General features: G+C 41.7%; 1 protein-coding gene across 1 annotated transcript in view; it reads left to right on the top strand.

Annotated features, from left to right (window-relative positions):
• The window catches only part of ADAM9 (ADAM metallopeptidase domain 9), a 197,473-nt gene that overhangs the window by 108,103 nt on the left and 67,176 nt on the right, over positions 1 to 22,194 (top strand). The window contains exons 5-7 of the mRNA XM_073622349.1: positions 10,760 to 10,836; positions 11,835 to 12,021; positions 19,294 to 19,359. Coding sequence (XP_073478450.1) covers positions 10,760 to 10,836; positions 11,835 to 12,021; positions 19,294 to 19,359 — 330 coding nt within the window. The remainder of the gene's footprint in view (positions 1 to 10,759; positions 10,837 to 11,834; positions 12,022 to 19,293; positions 19,360 to 22,194) is intronic.

Genomic DNA, 22,194 nt, shown 5'->3' with positions numbered 1-22,194 from the left:
GTGTGTGTGCTGAATTGTAGAACTTACTAATGACGTGGATACTGGGAAGTGAGCTCTGTGTGTGTGGAGTGCAGACTTCACTTGTGACATGGATGCTGGAGAGTGAGATGTGTGTGCATGGAGTGAAGACTTCACTGGTGACATGGATACTGGTAGTGAGCTGGTAGTGTGTGCTGGGGTGCAGATCGATCTAGTGACAAAATATTGGGCATTGAGGTGTGTATGTTTGTTAAAGTGCGTATCCTAAGACTTATTCACACTGACACATTCAAACCTGTGTTTATATGCGTTTAGAAGATATTTCTAAGCAAATATAAATGCGTGTAATGATTTTTCAACAGTGCCATTCACACTGTGCATTTACCTGCATTTAGGCGCAGTCAGATTAGCTGCGTTTTAAAGAAAATAAAATTCTGTCTGTCCAGGATTTGATTAGACTCTATAAAATAATCTAAATGCATGTGAATGTGGCTAAACCTGCCTTAAAGCAGAAACATCTAAATGCAGAGAGTGAAACCATGATCTAGAAAGCATAAACACAAAATATCCATGTTCTAGAAGTATGTTGAACACACATGCTGATAAACGCTGATGCACAGAAGCAATGGTGTTTCTATGAGTAAAGAAGTGTTCAGCCTATTACTTGTATGACCAGCTGTACTCCCTACTTACAGCTCCCTTAGCATGGGGAACCACCATGTTTTTTACTCTCGGTATATTTTTATGCCTGCAGACATCCGTGTGTATTAGCCCTTATGATTGCATGGGTAATGGGAAGTGAGCTGTGTGTAGTGACAGATATCGTTTCTCCTGCCTCATTAATCCTTACACTCCTGTGGTAAAAGCTAAACACAAGAATGCCAGTATGAATGAGGCCTAGAAAGTAAAACGCATGAGGAAAACATATCTGTTATCTGGGAAGTATAAACAACTTTTAGGCCTCGATCACACGAACGCTGAGAGGCTGAAATCAGGACCAGCGTAAAATTGCATTTTCCCGCAACCAGGGAGCTGCATTTGCTGGATACGGTCTCTCATACAAGTATAGTTGTGATCATAAGTTTACATACCCTGGCAGAATTGATGATTTCCTGGCCATTTTTCAGAGAATATGAATGATAACACAAAAAAATTTCTTTCACTCATGGTTAGTGTTTGGCTGAAGCCATTTATTATCAATCAACTGTGTTTACCCTTTTTAAACCATAATGGCAACAGAAACTACCCAAATGACCCTGATCAAAAGTTTACATACCCTGGTGATTTTGGCCTAATAACATGCACACAAAGGGGTTTGAATGGCTATTAAAGGTAACCATCCTCACCTGTGATCTGTTTGCTTGTAATTAGTGTGTGTATAAAAGGTCAATGAATTTGTGGACTCCTGACAGACCCTTGCATCTTTCATCCAGTGCTGCACTGACGTTTCTGGATTCTGAGTCATAGGGAAAGCAAAAGAATTGTCAAAGGATCTGCGGGAATAGGTAGTTGAACTGTATTAAACAGGAAAGGCATATAAAAAGATATCCAAGGAATTGAGAATGCCAATCAGCAGTGTTCCAGTTCTAATCAAGAAGTGGAAAATGAGGGGTTCTGTTGAAACCAAACCATGGTCAGGTAGACCAACTAAAATTTCAGCCACAACTGCCAGGAAAATTTTTTGGGTTGCAAAGAAAAACCCACAAATACCTTCAGGTGAAATACAGGACTCTCTAATAACATGTGGTGTGGCTGTTTCAAGATGCACAGTAAGGATGCACTTGAAGAAAAATGGGCTGCATGGTCGAGTCGCCAGAAGAAAGCCATTACTACGCAATTGCTGCAAAATATTCCACTTACAATACGCCAAACAGCACAGAGACAAGCCTCAAATTTTCTGGCACAAAGTCATTTGGAGTGACTAGACCAAAATTGATCTTTTTGGACACAACCATAAACGTTACATTTGGAGAGGAGTCAACAAGGCCTATGATGAAAGGTACATCATTCTTACTGAGAAACACGGAGGTGGATTGCTGATGTTTTGGGATGTGTGAGCTACAAAGGCACAGGAAATTTGGTCAAAATTGATGGCAAGATGAATGCAGTATGTTATCAAAAAATACTAGAGGAACATTTGCATTCATCAGCCAGGTAGCTGCACATGGGACGTACTTGGACATTCCAACATGACAATGATCCAAAACACAAGGCCAAGTCGACCTGTCATTGGCTACAGCAGAATAAAGTGAAGGTTCTGGAGTGGCCATCTCAGTCTCCTGACCTCAATATCATTGAGCCACTCTGGGGAGATCTCAAACCTGTAGTTCATGTAAGACAGCCCAAGAATTTACAGGAACTGGAGGCTTTTTGCCAAGAGGAATGGGCAGCTTTACCATCTGCCAAGATAAAGAGCCTCATCCACAAATACCACACAAGACTTCAAGCTGTCGTTAATGTTAAAAGGGGCAATACACGGTATTAAGAACTGGGGTATGTAAACTTTTGATCAGGGTCATTTGGGTAATTTCTGTTGCCATTATGATTTAAAAAGAGTAAACACAGTCGACTGATAATAAATGGCTTCAGCCAAACACTAACCATGAGTGAAAAAAGTTTTTGTGTTAACATTCATATTCATTGAAAAATGGCCAAGAAATCATAAATTCTGCCAGGGTATGTAAACTTATGAATGCTGATTCTTCTGTGCTCTGGTGTTTACCCATGCATATGACATATATACTTACTGGCCACTTTATTAGGTACACCTGTTCAATTGCTTGGTAACACAAATTGCTAATCAGCCAATCACATGGCAGAAACTCGATGCATTTAGGCATCTAGACGTGGTGAAGACGACTTGCTGAAGTTCAAACCGAGCGTCAGAATGAGGAAGAAAGGGGATTTAAGTGACTTTGAACGTGGTGGCATAGCTATTGGTGCCGGACAGGCTAGTCTTAATATTTAGAAAACTTCTGATCTACTGGGATTTTCACGCACAATCATCTCTAAGGTTTACAGAGAATGGTCCAAAAAAGAGAAAATATCCAGTGAGCGGCAGTTGTGTAGCTGAAAATGCCTGGTTGATGTCAGGAGGTCAGAGTAGAATGGGCACACTGCTTCGAGATGATAGAGAGGCAACAGTAACGCAAATAACCACTCATTACAACCAAGGTATGCAGAATACCATCTTTGAACTCACAACACATCGAACATTGAAGCAGACGGGCTACAGCAGCAGGAGACCACACCGCGTGCCACTTCTGTCAGCTAAGGACAGGAATCTGAGGCTACAATTTGCAAAGACTCACCAAAATTGGACAATAGAAGATTGGAAAAACATTGTCTGGTCTGATGAGTCTTGATTTCAGCTCTTACATTCAGATGGTAGGGTCAGAATTTGAATGTAAAAATATGTGATCCCGCTTCCTCAATAACCAAATATAGTAACAACTGCATAGTGACAATACATAACTAAAAATATAAACATTTCATGTGGATAAAGTGCCAGTGCAAAGTATATCAGTGAACACGCATATAAGAAAAATAGTGCAAAAAAGTCCACTTAAAAAATGAGTATGAATAATCTTAATAATTGTGCAATTGAGAAAGTCTCTATATAATAAAGTGCTTCATGAAAAAACTACACAGTGTTTTGCCAATTTCCAACTTGTGCTCCTTTCACCAGGTGAAGTGCAAGTAGGGATCGACCGAATATCGGCGGCCAATATTCACTTTTTCAGAAGTATCGGTATTGGCCAAAAAACTGACCGATATTGCTTCAAGGGGTTTACTTTATCGTAGTAATGACCGATGCGGCTCAGCAGCCGCTTGGCTGTTAATACAAACAGTGGGAGGGGACGTCGCCCCCCCCCCCGCCGCCTTGTGCTGCTAGCCCTGGCTCTCATGTCCCACCGGGAGCCCCGAGCAACCAGCGGTATGTCCGCCAGCTAGCTGAAAACCCGAACAAAGATAATGTTTCGTTTGGGTCTCGGATGTAGTGACACGGCTCCAGTTTTAAAAAATAAAGTATTCAAAAACGCTTATCTTGACGTCTTAAATACTTTCAAGTGCAGTGGAGGGGTTTGGGGTCTTATAGACCCCCGATCTCTCCATAAAGCATACCTGTTAATTTTACTACTGTCAAAAGGGATGTTTACATTCCTTGTGATGGTAATAACAGTGATACAAAAAAAAATGTAAAAGGACAGTGTAAACACTTTTTTTAAATATAAAAAATATCGGCAAATAATATCGGCTATCAGCAGAGAGGTGGCCGAAATATCGGTATTGTATCGGCACCGAAAAAACGTTATTGATCGATCCCTAAGTGCAAGCTCACCTTCAGGGTCAGAATTTGGTGTAAACAACATTAAAGCATTGATCCATCCTGCCTTGTATCAACAGTTCAGGCTGGTGGTGTAATGGTGTGGGGGATATTTTCACTTTGGGCCCCTTCGTACCAATTAAGCACCATTTAAACGCCACGGCCTACCTGAGTGTTGTTGCTGATCATGTCCATCCCTTTATGACTACAGTGTCCCCATCTTCTGATGGCTCCTTCCAGCAGGATAATGCACCATGTCACAAAGCTCAAATCATCTCACCACTGGTTTCTTGAACATGACAATGAGGTCACCTTACTCCAATGGCCTCCACAGTCACCAGATCTCAATCCAATAGAGCACCTTTGGCATGTGGTGGAAAGGGAGATTCACATCATGGATGTGCAGCCAACAAACCTGCAACTATGGGATGTTATACAATATGGACCAAAATCTCTGAGGAATGTTTCCAACACCTTGTTGACTCTATGCCACGAAGAATTAAGGCAGTTCTGAAGGGAAAAGGGGTTCCAACCCGGTACTAGCAAGGTGTACCTAATAGAGTGGCCGGTGAGTGTATATCCTGAAAGCTTTTACCCTCGTATGTGCATGTAAACACGAAGGGCACAACTGATTCGATTTTTTTATATGCGTTTTTAGGACATTTATAAACTCAGGTTGGACACTAGTATGAATGGAGCCCAGCGGTAAAAAGTTGAATGGAATTCAGGGCTTCCCCACTACTAACAAAAAAACTTGTTCATATTTCTGTCTGTGGCTCTGTTGTAGAATTTCCATCACTACTTCCAGTCTGGTAAAACTTTTGTCACTGAGGGACAGTAAGTGAGGGGAAATATGTCTAGCACAGCCCCTGGTAGTAAAAACCTAACAGGGGTTCAAACCCCCTTACCCACCCTATCCTAAACTAAAAACAACTAAACAAAAAATAAGGAATACACCAGTATTGGTTGAACCAAATGATTGTATGACCCCAAGAGCAGTTTCTTCCTCCTTATCCCTTGAGCATACACTGATCAGCCATAACATTATGACCACCCACCATAACCCTTTGGGGCATGGACTTCAATAGATCCCTGAAGGTATGCTGTGGTATCTGGCACCAAGCTGTCATTAGAAGACCCTTTAGGTCCTGTAAGTTGCAAGGTAGGTCCTCAATTGATCAGAATTGTTTTTCCAGCACATCCCACAGACGTTCAGTTGGACTGAGATCTGGAGAATTTGGAGGCAAAGCCAACACTTTGAACTCCTTGCTGTGTCCCTCAAGCCATTCTTGAATTCCTCAGACCAGGCCATCTTCTTCCATCGCTCTGTGTTCCAGTTCTGATTCTTACGCATTGTGGATGCTTTTGGCACACGGGTCAGCATGGGCACCACTGACCAGTCTGCGGCTACACAGCCCCACACTGTTGTTCTGAATCCTTTGTATCAGAACCAGCATCAACTTTTTCAGCAATTTAAGCTACAGTAGCTCTTCTATTGACTACTCAGGCCAGCCTTGGCTCCCCACATGCATCAATGATCCTTTGCCACCCATGGCCTTGTCACTGGTTTTCCTTACTTGGACCACTTTTGGTAGGTCCTGACCACTGCAGACTGGGAACATCCCACAAGAACTGCAGTTTTGGACTTGCCCTGACTGGGTTGTATAGCCATTACAGTTTGGCCCTTGTCAAAGTCCCCCAAATCCTTATGTTTGCCTGTGACAACATGCTCACTTGCTGCCTAATATATCCCACTCACTTTCAGATGTCATTGTAACAAGATAATCAACATTATTCACTTCACTTTAGCTGTCAGTGGGTCATGTTATAGCTGATCAGTGTATACTCCAGGCTACGTCACCTGTGTGTAGGTAATCCAGATTTTATTAAAAATGTGAAGATTGAGAAATAGCTGAACTGAAGATATTTTTATTATTATTATACAGGATTTATATAGCGCCAATTTTTTTTTTAGATGCTATCTGGTACAAGACTTGCTGTATTTATTAAGATTTCCATTTAGATGTATTGCTATATCACTGTAGCCCAGACTAGCAGATGTGAGGACATTGGAAGCTTAGCTCGCCCTCTAGTGTTCAGGTCTGATTTCCATGCAGTGATATTGTGGCTGCCAGCCTGTACACTGCATTGTCATTACTGCCAGCACTCCCAAGTCACGTCGCATTTCAAGCTTTACAGAAATTAAGATATCAATAAACCTATAATAATGTGTTTGTTTGGAGCTGTTGTAAATCTTTTGGGTGCTGGTTTAATAACTCCTTTCAGGTAAAAGTGATGACTGACAAACAAAAAAGCACTTGCACACAAAGCTGTTCACTAATTAGATAAAATGTCACTGATAATGTAATAAAATACAGCATTTATGCTGGTATATATCAGGACAATCATCTTCTCCTTAGATGACCTACCAGTATACATCATCGTGATCTGTTACTAACGGAGTTGTGCATGGTACTTGTGTGTGGTGGCCATCTGTGTTTGTCTTAGACCACGTTGTCTATTTTATGCATTGGTGGTGGTACCTGTTTTTAAATCATGTTTTTTGATTGGTGTTCAAGTGAATTACTTAATAAAATGAATATATATTTTTGCTAATTGCCTGTTCCTCCTTGATGAATTACTTTCTTTTGGAAATAGTTCCTAATTCCACCTTCCCCCCCCCCCCCTTTTTTTTTCATATGCTTAATTAATTCAGAGGAATGCACCTACAGTACTGCCGGAGTGCCACTGGTGTAAGCAATTAACTTACTATTTACAGGCGTGGTCATCACTGACTTTCCGCCTGCTGTCACTAGATTGTTGAGCAGAGCCATATAGTTCTTTTTTAACCCCTCCTGTTCTCTCTAAGCATTCAGTAAAGGTCTGGAAATGCTGCTTTATAATCTGCTGTACATAAAAGTGTCCACATCAATGCCATGTATGGAGAAGTTTCAGAGGTGTAAATAAAAGGAGCCTCAATTGCAGACTCGGCGATGGCAGCGTAATTTTAGAATGTCAAAATGTTCTCTGTAGTTTCTTACTCTGTTCTGCAAAATTGTGTTCTTGCGTCAGATGTTGCATATTCACCAAGTGCTTGTTCACATTGTAACACGGTGCGGGAAACCCTCGTTCCATGCACATTTCCTGCACTATATAAGACCCTTTTGGGGCCGGGTTCACGGTAAAGCGCTGCTCGTTTTAGTGACGCTTTACCGCCGTTTGGCAGGTAAAACCACTCTCATACATGTTTGAGTATTTCATATACAGTGGGGCAAAAAAGTATTTAGTCAGCCACCAATTGTGCAAGTTCTCCCACTTAAAAAGATGAGAGAGGCCTGTAATTGTCATCATAGGTATACCTCAACTATGAACAAACAGTCACACTCCAAACTCCACTATGGTGAAGACCAAAGAGCTTTCGAAGGACACCAGAAACAAAATTGTAGACCTGCACCAGGCTGGGAAGACTGAATCTGCAATAGGCAAGCAGCTTGGTGTGAAGAAATCAACTGTGGGAGCAATAATTAGAAAATGGAAGAAATACAAGACCACTGATAATCTCCCTCGATCTGGGGCTCCACGCAAGATCTCACCCCGTGGGGTCAAAATGATCACAAGCACGGTGAGCAAAAATCCCAGAACCACACGGGGGGACCTAGTGAATGACCTGAAGAGAGCTGGGACCAACGTAACAAAGGCTACCATCAGTAACACACTACGCCGCCAGGGACTCAGATCCTGCAGTGCCAGACGTGTTCCCCTGCTTAAGCCAGTACATGTCCGGGCCCGTCTGAGGTTTGCTAGAGAGCATTTGGATGATCCAGAAGAGGATTGGGAGAATGTCATATGGTCAGATGAAACCAAAGTAGAACTGTTTGGTAGAAACACAACTTGTCGTGTTTGGAGGAGAGAGAATGCTGAGTTGCAACCAAAGAACACCATACCTACTGTGAAGCATGGGGGTGGCAACATCATGCTTTGGGGCTGTTTCTCTGCAAAGGGAACAGGACAACTGATCCGTGTACATGAAAGAATGAATGGGGCCATGTATCGTGAGATTTTGAGTGCAAACCTCCTCCCATCAGCAAGGGCATTAAATATGAAACGTGGCTGGGTCTTTCAGTATGACAATGAACCCAAACACACCGCCTGGGCAACAAAGGAGTGGCTTCGTAAGAAGCATTCCAAGGTCCTGGAGTGGCCTAGCCAGTCTCCAGATCTCAACCCCATAGCGACAGCCCCAAAACATCACTGCTCTAGAGGAGATCTGCATGGAGGAATGGGCCAACATACCAGCAACAGTGTGTGACAACCTTGTGAAGACTTACAAAGCATATATAACAAAGTATTGAGATTAACTTTTGATATTGACTAAATACTTATTTTCCACCATAATTTGCAAATAAATTCTTTCAATGTGATTGTCTGGATTGGTTTCCACATTTTGTCTCTCATAGTTGAGGTATCTCTCATCTTTTTAAGTGGGAGAACTTGCATAACTGGTGGCTGACTAAATACTTTTTTGCCCCACTGTGTAATATATATATATGTTTACCTAAAAATCTGAAACTATAAAGGTTGTCGGTTACTTTTGTGTATTTTAAAATTTAGCTGTATTTTTTCCTCATGCATATACAAATCTTCAAATACACACGGAGACCCCTTTAGGCAGTTTTCAGGCTCTTTAGCGCTGGAAATGGCCTCTGCTAAGCGCCTGAAAAGCACCCCTGATTCATTTCAGTGTGACTTTTCACACTCGGGCGGTGTGCTTGTGGGATGTTCTGAAAAGTCCTGTAAGCAGCATCTTTGGGGCCGTTTGGGAGCACTGTATTTAACGCTCTGAAAACGCCCTGCCCATTGGAATGAGTGGGCAGCGCTTCGGAAGCGCCTGAAAAGCGATTCGGAAGCGATGCAGCACGGGAGTTTTTAACAGTAAAATCAGTGTGTATATGCAGTAAAGCATGCTTACTGTGGAACCTAAGGGGTTAATCCTCTAAAGGAAGGAGGGAATCACCATGACTAAGCTCCGGGGGGCCACGTTGGAAGCATGGCCTGGCAGGAGCTCAGGCTGAGGTTGTCTTTCACTATGACACAACCCTATGGATTCCCCTCCTTTCTTTCTCTAGTGACTACAGGAGCTGGGACAAGCTCCACTCTCTTGCTGGCACTCCCGTAGCAACTGATTCAGAACCATCCACATTACTCCTCAGATTGTCAAATGAGCCTGAGCGGCATGCCAATCTTCCATTGGTTAATCCCCTGTACTGCTGTTTGATCCTGTCTTCTCTGATCCTCCCCTTCTTCCACTGTCCCCAATTCATCTCCTGATAGGGGGCACTCTGCACATGCTCAGTTTGGTGTGTATTGCTAGAGCGTTATATATTATTTTTTTTTGGGGAGGGTGCATGTGATCAACACACAGCCAATCAACACTGTCCAAACAGAGGGTCTGGGGTCATACAACCTCATAGGACATTCAGAGGAGAATGAAAACTCCTCCTACAAACTTTAACCACACACTGATAGAAGTCATAAGACTGCTATATACTGCTAATGAGAAAAGGTATTTAGCCGTTTATATTTACTAAAATAATTGGCTTTCCATGTTCTGTGTACCGTGGGAGACCAGATATAGTGAATGCAGGATCCTGGGTTTAGTAACACTTTAAAGCAGTAGTAAAGTTTAGAAAAAAAATGTAATTCCTCATGCAAGGTAAAGCCGTAATGTGCTAGTATGCATCGCACACTAGCACATTATGAAAGACCTACCTTGAAACGAAGACCTCCAGGGATGCACTGTCAGCGCTGCAGAGACTTCCATCTTCACCCAGTCCTCCTACCGTGTTTATGGGCTCCGGCCGCTTGAATGTCCAAGCCGCCAGAATTGCCAACCACCCGCAGAATTTTTTACTGACAAAACATGGGAAATTTACTGGCGGAGCACATTTTTTTGCTGCCAACCTGAGAAATTACAGAACTCCTATTGAAATCTAACACTTTGAATAGTATAATCATGATATGGAAACACTGACAATACCTATAACAAAGTAATTTGCTTGATTTACACTTAAAAAGTCAACGCAGCATGAAATTATCAGAGTCTGATATTTACTGGCAGTTGGCAACCCTGCAAGCCCCAATGACGTCACTGCCATGGCACTGGGCTCTGAAGGAACAGTATGAGTATGCCGGGTGATGTCACCGCCTGGAAAACAAGCAATTATCTCCTAAACAGTACACATTTAGAGGATATTCATTTTACCTACAGGGGAGCTTTATTATACACTTACCTATAGATAAAAATCACAAAGTGGAGTTTACTACCGATTTAATACGGGTTGTACCCACAGCACTCGTGTCCCAGAGCTCAAAGGAAGTAGCTTGCTTTCAGACTCCCTCTCCCTGATTGAAACTCTATTTTGCTTCATATTAATTTCATTTCTTTCATTTCAGGACCAGTGCCACTATCAAGGATATGCAGAAGGAGATCCAGACTCTCGGGTAGCGATCAGCACCTGTTCAGGCCTCCGGTAGCCATCTTTTTTTTTTTTTTTTCTGTGGATTTTATTGGCTAAAGCTGTGCTATTATTTTATTTTATTAGCTGTGGTGATAAAAATGGTATCTCCTAGCATAATGGTAAAAAGACATTTAGGGGATATATAAGAATTACATTATACCGCCAGGCAAGGCTAAACAGGAGCCCCTTATTTGAGGATTCAAGCTCCATTCACAAGGCTTTAAAGAAGAAGTAAACAGTCACAGGAAATGCTGAATTTTGAGCCCTCAGGAGTTTTTTGCCTTAATATTACAGTCACAGTGTATGTTAAGTATACACTTGCCAAGAAAAGCAGTTGTTTTCCGTGGTCTTCCGGGTCTTTTGGTGGTGCTGATCTCACCGGTGTGTTCTTTCTTTTTAAAGGATGTTCCAAACAGTTGATTTGGCCACACCTAATATTTTTGCTATCTCTCTGATGGGTTTGTTTTGTTTTTTCAGCCTAATGATGGCTTGCTTCACTGATAGTGACAGCTCTTTGGATCTCATATTGAGAGTTGACAGCAACAGATTCCAAATGCAAATAGCACACTTGAAATGAACTCTGGACCTTTTATCTGCTCCTTGTAAATGAGGGAATAACACACACCTGGCCATGGAACAGCTGATCAGCCAATTGTCCCATTACTTTTGATCCCTTAAAAAGTGGGAGTCACATGTACAGACTGTTGTAATTCCTACACCGGTCATCTGATTTGGATGTAAATATCCTCGAATTAAAGCTGAAAGTCTGCAGTTAAGGCACATCTTGTTCGTTTCATTTCAAATCCATTGTGGTGGTGTATAGAGCTAAAAAGATTAGAATTGTGTCGATGTCCCAATATATATGGACCTGACTGTATACTGTAGATGCGTTTTATGGTTGGAGTGTGGTTGCTTATGGGAGGAGGAGGGATGCAGATAGTGTTGCAGACATTTTGAATCAAAATGATCATCTGGTGTCCAGATACCTCATATCCTTTATTGTGTCACAGAGGCCTGCTGCACCTGAAGAGCGGGAGTTATGGTATTGAACCCGTGGAGTCATCCTCCAAGTCTCATCACCTAATCTATCGTATGAAGAATGTAAAGACGGAGCCGATGGCTTGCGGGGTGTCCAGTCCTGACATTGGGCAGGAGGAAAATCATCCGCATGCGCCAAGTATGACACAGCTTTTGCGGGTAAGTCTATGATTGTGACTATTTTTCAGATACTCATGAAATGATAATTGTGTGCAGTTTATTATTCAAGGGGTTTGACTTTTCCTTAAAATAGATTTATAAAAGGTTCAACGAGGACAATTCAGTTAACCCGTTTACTGCTGCCGCTGTCTACGCTCTATCAGATTTCTTCTGTAAACTATTTGAGTAGCTGGAAACTTCCACATTGTTGCAACTTATACCACCCCTTCCTTGATAGATCCCTTGATAGATCCCTTATCTTTCTCTCTTTAGACCCCCGTTGACACTGATGCGATTTGTCATGCAATTTGACAGTTTCAAATCGCATGACAAGCCCCCCCCCCCTTTGTCTGCAATGGAACTGTTCAAATTGCCACAACTCATGTCGCAGCAACGTTAAAAAAGGTTTCTGCACTACTACCGCGACCTGCATAGACTTCTGATGTAGCAAGCCACAAGGAAGTTGGAGGTGCAAATCGCACTGATCTGTAGCTTTGAAACCGCACTGTAGGGTGTACCAGGGCTAAAGTCCAGTTGTAGTTTCTGTTTAATTCAGGCAAATACTTTCCAGATGCATTAAAAAACAAAAAGTTCGAAGTCTTACAGTTTGTTTTCTTTGGAATGGAGCCACAGTCTGAGTAGAGAAGCTTCTCCCCTGCCAATATGCTTCAGAGAAGGACCCTTACTCTCATCTAGAAGCAGTGGTCTCTCTGCAGAGTTCTGATACAATCTCTGCCAAGTTAGACCAATAGCTCCGCACTCTGTTAAGCTGATGAAAGAGAACACTTATTCCGAATGGGGCATGTATGACCTCTGCAGAGAGATTGCTGCTTTCATACAACAGAGAAAGGGTCCTTCTCTGCAGCATGCTGATAAGGGACTGGTTTTCTTACCTTGGCTGTGGCTACTTTTTCAAAGAAAACAAACTGTAGGTTTAGGACTTTGCCTACCATTTGTTTTAATGCACCTAGAATGTATTTAGTGAATTTAGAGCCAGTTCACACCACTTGCAGTCCAGTGCATTTTTTTCTGCATCAAAAACACAAAAGTAGGAAAGTAGGTTAAATGGTTTCCAATTGCATAATTCGCACCAGTGCGGTCAGTTCCATAAACAAAAGTAGAACATGCTCCTTTTTTCCTGCACTGGACTGTACTGGAACGCAGTAAAACGCAAAAAAAAAATGTTAAAATCGTGCATGCAGAAATGCATGTGGAAGTAATCTGGAGTGCGTTTTCTGGTGTGAACCTGCCCTTAAACTGGAAATTCAGTTGGAAGTTAAAAGAAGAATTGTGAACAACAAAAGGTAATAAAATATGTTACACGGAGGATTCAGAAAACAGAAACTGCTGTGTTCATTCTAGTGACAAACTGCATCATATAATGCATTTCATTTTTTTTTTTTTTTTTTTTTTGCTCATACTTCTACTTTAACCACTTCAGCCCCGGAAGATTTTACCCCCTTCCTGACCAGAGCACTTTTTGCGATTCGGCACTGTGTCGCTTTAACTGACAATTGCGCGGTCGTGCGACGTTGCACCCAAACAAAATTGATGTCCTTTTTTTCCCACAAATATTTGATCATCTCTGCGGTTTTTATTTTTTGCGCTATAAACAAAAGAGCGACAATTTTGAAAAAAAAAAACACGATATTTTGTACTTTTTGCTATAATATCCCAAATTTTTTTTTTAAAAAAAAGCTAATTTTTTCTCAGTTTAGGCCGATATGTATTTTTCTACATATTTTGGTAATAAAAATCACAATAAGCGTATATTGATTGGTTTGCGCAAAAGTTATAGCGTCTACAAAATAGGGGATAGATTTATAGCATTTTTATTATTATTTTCTTTTTTTACTAGTAATGGCGGCGATCTGCGATTTTTATTGCGACTGCAACATTATGGCTGACACATCAGACAATTTTGACACATTTTTGGGACCATTGGCATTAATACAGCGATCAGTGCTATAAAAATTGCATTGATTACTGTAAAAATGTCACTGGCAGTGAAGGGGTTAACACTAGGGGGTGATTAAGGGGTTAATTGTGTTCCCAAGTGTGTGTTCTAACTGACGTGGAGATGATAGATCGCTGTTCATACTTTGTATGAACAGACGATCTGTCACTTCTCCCCTCAGAGAACCGGGATCTCTGTGTTTACACACAGAGATCCCGGTTCTCGCTGTGTTACAAGCGATCGCGGGAGCCCAGCGGTCATCAACAATTGCATCGGCTCCGGGGGCGAGCTGCGGGCGTGCGCCCCCCTAGTGGCCACCAGAAGGAGCGACGTAACATAACGGCGATTCGCGCAGCTGAGCCATGTTGTCGCAGTACTGGTCGGCAAGCGGTTAAAGGACCACTGTTGTGACAAATAGTGACTGCTGTAAATGCACCCGCAATTGTATCCTTTGTCCAAACCCCTGGCACTCTCATTTTGATGGACAGCTTGGGTTGCATGTAAATATTATTATTACTCAGGATTTATATAACGCCAACAGTTTGCGCAGCGCTTTACAATGTAGAGTGGGGACAGTACAATTACGATACAGTTCTATAGAGAAGGAAAAGGAGGGCCCTGCTCATGGAGCTTACAATCTAAAGGGAGGGGGAGGTGGCACGAAAGGTAATCGCTGCGGGGGGGATAATCTGATGGAGGTGACTCGGGTATAGTTCTTAGGTGGAGGTGGGATAGGCTTTCCTAAATAAGTACATTTTCGGGGATCACATAAAGGCAGACAGGGTAGGGGCTGACCAAACATACTGGGACAGGCAGTTCTAGAGAATGGGAGAGGCTCTGGAGAAGTCCTGGAGGCGAGCACGGGAAGAGGCAACAAGGGAGCTAGAGAGCAGGAGGTCCTGGGAGGAGCTGAGAGGACGATTTGGGTGATATCTGCAGATGAGGTTGGTGATGTAGCTGGGGGGTGATGTTGTGGATGGCCTTGTATGTTGTGGTTAGTATTTTGAATTTTATACGATGAGGTAGGGGAAGCCAGTGAAGAGATTGGCGAGAGGAGCAGCATTCATGGACCGGTTAGTAAGGTGCAGCATTCATAATAGGGAGATATTGCGAAAGGTTAAGGTGGAAAGATAAAGCCAGCAATTGTATGTGTGGACTGAAGGAGAGGTCAGAGTCCAGGATTACACCCAGCACCTTGGCTTGTGTGGAGGGACCAATGGTTGTAGCATTGATCTCAATGGTAAAGTCATGGGGAGGGGGTCGGGGAGATGGAAATATTACAAGCTCAGTTTTAGAAAGATGAAACAACTCATAATTTAAATCATGTGAAATAAAAATAGGAAATAATATAGTCAATGGGGGTTATTTACAAAAGGTAAATCCACTTTGCACTACAAGTGCAAAGTGCACATGAAATTGCACTGAAAGTGCACTTGGAAGTGCAGTCGCTGTAAATCTGAGGGGTAGATCAGAAATGGGGGGGGGAAGCTCTGCTGATTTTATCATCCAATCATGTGCAAGCTGAAATGCTGTTTTTTATTTTCCTTGCATGTCCCCCTCAGATCTACAGCGACTGCACTTGCATGTGCACTTTAAGTGCAATTGCAAATGCACTTTGCACTTGTAGTTTGCACAATGTGGATTTGCCTTTAGTAAATAACCCCCAATATGGTGATTATATGAATTGAGCACATACTGCTGTAACCAGTGCACCTCTTTATTTAATTTATGTGGGTCCTTTGCTGCGTCAGTTCCTAGGAGATATAAAAAAAAAAAGTAGTTAATTCCACTTCCAGTTATCTACCAAATACTGAAATGTCAGATGTGGGTGAATTCATCTTTTTTTTTTTTTTTTTTAATGAAAGTTCCTTTAAGGACAGAATGGCAGACTAAAGGAAGAACATTGCAATGCCAGGAAGTAAAGACTATGCTATAATGGCTTTCTCTGCAAATTGTATTGCTTTGATGTGATCAATTATTCAACATATATTTAACAAGTAATCTGCTGAATGCAGGAGCAGAATTGCTGATCATTAAATGGTGGATGTCTGCTGGGAAAGATGCAATGTTGTAGCCAGCACAAATTGTTACTGCAGATAAACACATATAGTTACATAGTTAGACTTAAAAAATGTCTCTCAAGTTCAACCAATAGAAGTGAATAATCAAAAAAAAAAAATCAAAACTGCCTTCACAGGGCTCTGAACTCAAAACTGTTCCAGAGAAAGGCAAAAGATTCTTGTAAACCATAGTCCAGTTTTCTAAGGCAATGGGGTAGGATTTTCTAAAGCAGTGAACAGTGTGACCTCACCACCCCACCTATCCACCTCATCCAATCAGAGAATGCTTTGCATTCATTGAGAAAAGGCTAAGCATTCTCCTAATGCAAAGCCAGCGATCCCCTGTGGTAACAGTGCAGCAGGCAGCTGCTCAGCACAGGACAGGGAAGCTAGTGGAGATGATCACTGGAGTAGTGGTGTCTACTACAGTGATTCCAAGCTTCAGCCTTTCTCAACCAGGGTTCCATGAACCCTGTAGTTTCTCCAGAGGCAGCTGGGGCATCCTTGAGAAGCTCTACTCTCTAGGGAATGCTAGAAACCTCTGGAGGCAATCCAGAGTTTGATCATGTAATTATTTAATAAACGTCATTCAGAAGGAACCCCAGAGCAGCCTTTCTCAGCCAGGGTTCCATGGGACCCTGGGGTTCCTCCAAGGGTTTCTGGGGCTTCCTTGAGAAGCTCCACTCTCTAGGAGACCCTAGAAACCCCTTAAGGCAGTCCAGAGTTTAACTATTCAATAGACCTCATTCATAAGGAACACCTTTGGTTGATTATTAAGTCAACCTCATTCAGGAGGATCCCTAGTGGTTGAATATTAAATCAACCTTAATCAGGAGGTACCCCAGAGATTGATTAAATCAACCCTATTCAGGAGGAACCCCTGTGGTTGATCATTACATCAACCACATTCAGGAGTAACCCCTGAGATTAAGTCAACCTCATTCAGGAGTAACCCCAGAGATTAATTAAATCAACCCCATTCAGGAGTAACACCAGTGGTTGATTATTAGATTAACCCCATTTAGTTGTAACCCCAGAGATTAAGCCAACTTCATTCAGGAGGAACCCCAGTGGTTGATTATTAAGTCAACCTCATTCTTTACTCTTTTAATGAAAACTTTCTACAACCTACTGCTCACACTAGTATACCATGAGCTTTAGGTCTTATGCTGTTAGTGGACATCCCCTGAGACCTGAAAACCATTTTGGGGGTTCCTCCATGGTAAAACGTTTGAGAAAGGCTGTTCTAGAGGGATCCCATAGGTATGGTATATGCATAGTTACATGGACCAATGTAAAAATACCCATACCTAGAATTCTACTTGGCATAAAATTTACCATATAGAACATTTATTTATTTATACATTGTGATCATATCCCCCGTTAATTGCTGCTTCTCAAAGGTTCAGTTCAGGTAATCTTTCCTCATAGCTGCAGTCCATCATGGCCTTTTTCAGTTTAGTTTCCCTTCTCTGCTTGTTTGTACTGGACTGATGTCAGACATCAATTTCTGTAGACCATTACATGTTTACATTGTTATCCTGAGGCTCTTGTCTGTTTTTCCTGTCAGCACTGTTCAGTCAGTCTGTGTTTCTGCCCTCTTACTCCTACGTCTCTTCTGCTTTGTGTCTGTGACTCTTTCGGAGGTTCTCCATCACCTGCCAGTGCTGGTGCATTCATCTGAATAAGACGCATGTCACAAAGGTTGAGGTGTGAGAGCCATTATGCAGTAAGGCTCATCAATAACAAGGTCTCTAGACGGGGCAAAGAGGCCACTGCAGGGTCGCTTCCCTATCTAGCCAAAATGCTACTTGCTCTGGGTCAGGGACTTTAAAAAAAATGCCAGAGGATTGTCATGGCAGCCAGGCAGCTAGCAGTTTCCGTTAGTCCCCTTTCACTTAAAAGTCACGCAATTGTACCATGATTTTGTCGCTATTTTGCGGCCACGATTTTGCCACGATTTCAGGGAATGCCTGTGTAAGCTTGAGGTCTGTGGACCTGAACTCGCATGAAAGACGGACCAAAGTAGTACAGGGACTACTTTGAAGTCAGCACGACTTGAAGTCGCACATATTTGAATGATGGATTACAGTGATCAAAACACAAATATATTAATTTGGCACCATTGTCACCTTTATAGAAAGAACAAATAAAAAAAACAAGAAAGAAACAGACTTGGCAGTATGGAACTTTGTGGGTGCTTAGTATAATAAAATGAATATATGACAACAAAGTGTGAACAAATAAATTATTTTATTACAACAACATGAAAAATGGGAGACAAAGACAGTGGTGATACTAAAAGAAACAGACTTCACTTATTCTGTATAGTGTATCCACTTGTCTGTTCAGTTTTCCACACATGAATATAACATGTTTCGCCATGTGGCTTCCTCAGGAACATGCGTGGACATTTTTATCTAATAAATAGATACAAATGGGTATATTATACAAATCTCAAGAAGATATAGAAAATTATTTGAAAGTACATATATACATACATAGGTGCATCCAGGAAGTGTGACTAAAAACTCTGCCGGTGGACTCTGACTCCAATGTTTAGGAGATTCAGTTTTTAGTCACACTTCCTGGATGCACCTATGTATGTGTGTATATATATATATATATATATATATATATATATATATATAGATCTATCTATCTATCTATCTATCTATCTATCTATCTATATATACCTATATATACCTTGTTCAAATTATTTTCTATATCTTTTTGAGATTTGTATAATTATTATACCCATTTGTATCTATTTATTAGAGAAAAATGTCCACGCATGTTCCTGAGGAAGCCACATGGCGAAACATGTTGAATTCATGTGTGGAAAACCGAACATGTGGATATACTATATAGAATAAGTGACGTCTGCTCCTTTTAGTGTCACCACTGTCTCTGTCTCCCCTTTTTCATGTTGTTATAATAAAATAATTTATTTTTTCATACTTTGTTTTCATATATTAATTTTATTATACTAAGCACCCACAAAGTCCCATACTGCCAAGTCTGTTTTTTTTCTTGGTTTCAACATATTTGAATGGTCATCATTGGAAATCATGGGGAATGACTTGTCATGCGACTTTACAGTTCCAAGTCGCAGGACAAGTCGCACAAGTGTGAAAGGGACCTTAGTGATTACCAGTGGCTAATTAAGTATTTCTTTTGTGTCAAGCTTGCTTTATATTATGCAGCTGAGATAACTGTACGGAAATTAATTATCTTTTATATTCTTGTGTTTAGAAGAAAAGAGCGATCCTGCCACAGACGAGGTATGTGGAACTCTTCTTGGTGGTGGACAAGGAAAGGGTAAGTCATGGCTTGTGTTCATACTTGTTTCATGTGTCTGCCAATGTGTTGTGTTTTCCCCCAAATATGATCACGATTCATCCGTAATTTTGTTTGACGCTGGTTAGAAAGTGAAAGGAGGAATCTAACTGGTTAGCAATTCCAGGAATTCTGCTGCATGGCTCTCATCACTTAGAATAAAGGGTTCATGTTTGGAAGTATCTGAATGGTAAAATATATTGAACATCATAAAATATTGTTTCCGATCAGGGTAGGATTATTCTGGGAGCACCACCCAACCTTTCCCAGGCCCATGCAAAATAAAAACTAGACCTGTGGCCCTAAGTGGAGATGCTCCGTAGTTCAGGCATCGATCGAAGTGGGATGCAATATTAGTGACACTTGCTGGCTGGCTTCTGCTTACCTGTGATCCTCCATCATAGACTTTCTTTATGACTCTGAGATGTCATGTGACCAAACGGCAGAGATCTACCAAAGAAATTAGTAAAATGCAAAAGTGAAATGTAAATGATGAAGATTATTTGGGATGATGGCATATTTTAGTATATTATTTAGGTGAGTTCTTTTCATTTTCACAGACCACAAGTTAACTGATAAAGAACTTTATTATTTAAAATGAACCCATGCTCAAAAAGTGAAGGTGTTAATTATGCCTAAGCAGTACACTGAAAAAAGTACCTTTCTGTCTCGATATCCTTCTAAAAATATAGCGGTGCACATCCTGGTATCTGAAGCGTGGGATCTAAGGCATTGCTGCCTCTGATTGCTAGTCTCAGGAGATATGGAGTGAGATTTGGTGATGTCACTCCTGTGTCCAATTGCTGGGGCTCTGACAGGTGAAAGCAAAGCCATGCCTCTACCAAGATGGCCACCTCCATCTAGAGACACTAAAACTGCAGAGCGCAAAAACTGGTGCAGCTCTCCATGGTAGCCAATCAGCTTCTAACTTCAGCTTGTAATAAGTTCACTTTTAAAAAAATAAAAATAAATGCCCATTTTTTTTGCAGTTAAAAAAAGTGCTTATAATATTTTATTGTTGCAGGAACCTGTAAAGCATTGCACCAGTTTTCAGCAGATCGCTGATGCCATGTAGGTCTCCTACAGACCTGTCAGGGTACAGTAACTGCTTCCTCATACGAGGAAGCCGATACATTCTAACAAGAAGAATCAATGAACTACCACGGTGCATAGTTCATTAAAAACTACAAGCCAACAGCCGCAAAGGATGTCGGGACTTGTAGTTCATTCGGTCAGGGAAGTAGAGAGAGATCTGCTGTCCCTAGTGATCAGGAACAGCAATCTCTCTCTACTCCCAGCCAGTACACTCCCACCACAGTTAGAAACACCTCCCAGGGAACACATTTAACCCCTTGATCGCCCCCTAGTGTTAACCCCTTCCCTGCCAGTGACATTCATACAGTAATCAGTGGCTTTTTTTTAGCTCTATTAAGCTGTATTAATGTCAGTGGTCCCAAAAAAGTGTCAAAAGTGTCTAAACTGTCCACTGCAATGTCGCAGTCCCTCTAGTAAAAAAAAAAAATAATAAAAATGATATAAATCCAGGGCTTTTTTTCAGGGGGAACTTGGTGGAACTCAGTTCCACCACCTCTGGCTCAGACCCTTGGGGGAGGTCTGCTCAGCACAATTACTTGTAAACACAGAAGTCCGGTTTCTGTGTTTACAAGTGACAGCTCTGCACTCTGTGTGTAATGCAATCCTGGTATTTAAGACCCTCCTGCTGTTCATAAAATTTGACTGACCACACCCACTATTTGATGTGATTTGGAGGGTGTGTGTGGGTGGAGGGGTTTTGGGGGGGTCGTGGTTGAGTTCCAGCACCTATTGTTTGAGAAAAAAAGCCCTGTATAAATCTATCCCCTATTTTGTAGACGCTATAACTTTTGCGCAAACCAATCAGTATACGCTTATAGCGGGTTTTTTTTACCAAAAATATGTAGAAGAATACATATTGGCTTAAACTTGTTTTTTTTTTATTATTTTTTGGATATTTATTATAGCAAAAAGTAAAAAATATTGCGTTTTTGTCAAAATTGTCGCTCTTTTTTTGTTTATAGCGCAAAAAATAAAAACCGCAGAGGTGATCAAGTACCACCAAATAAAAAGCTCTATTTGTGGGGATAAAAGGACATCAATTTTGTTTGTGTACTAGGTTGCACGACCGCTCAGTTAAAGCGTCGCAGTGCCGTATCACAAAAAAAGTCCTGGTCATTAAGAGGACAAATCCTTCCGGTCCTTAAGTGGTTAAAATAGTTTATTTTTTATTTTTACAGTGTTTAAAAAAGAGAAAAAAATGTGATCACTTTTATTGCTATCAAAAGGAATGTAAACATCTCTTTTGACAGCAATAGCTATGGAGAGATGGGAGGTCTATTAGACCCCCCCATCTCTCCTTTGGGCTCCAGTGCAGCCGATCAGACAGGCTATGCAGCCAGTAAACAATGAGCTAGAACAGGAAGTGATGAAATAATCGTCGCTTGCCGGTTCTTACGTCACACAGTGGGAGGAACAGCTTCAGTTTCTCTTAGGGCCCTTTCACACTGGGGCGGGCATCGGCGTCGGCGGTAAAGCGCCGCTATTGTAAGCGGCGCTTTACCGTCGGTATGCGGCCACTAGCGGGGGCGGTTTTACCCCCCCGCTAGCGGCCGAGAAATGGTTAAAAACCACGCAAAGCTCCTCTGCAGAGGTGCTTTGCCAGCGGTATAGCCACGCCGTCCCATTGATTTCAATGGCCAGGAGTGGTGAAGGAGCGGTATACACTCCGCTCCTTCACCGCTCCGAAGATGCTGCTAGCAGGACTTATTTTACTGTCCTGCC

This window comes from Aquarana catesbeiana, linkage group LG03 (assembly GCF_042186555.1).
Source record: "Aquarana catesbeiana isolate 2022-GZ linkage group LG03, ASM4218655v1, whole genome shotgun sequence".
Lineage (NCBI taxonomy): Eukaryota > Metazoa > Chordata > Amphibia > Anura > Ranidae > Aquarana > Aquarana catesbeiana.
Note: the sequence above shows the minus strand (reverse complement) of the source record. Positions and strands in the feature narration are given on the sequence as shown.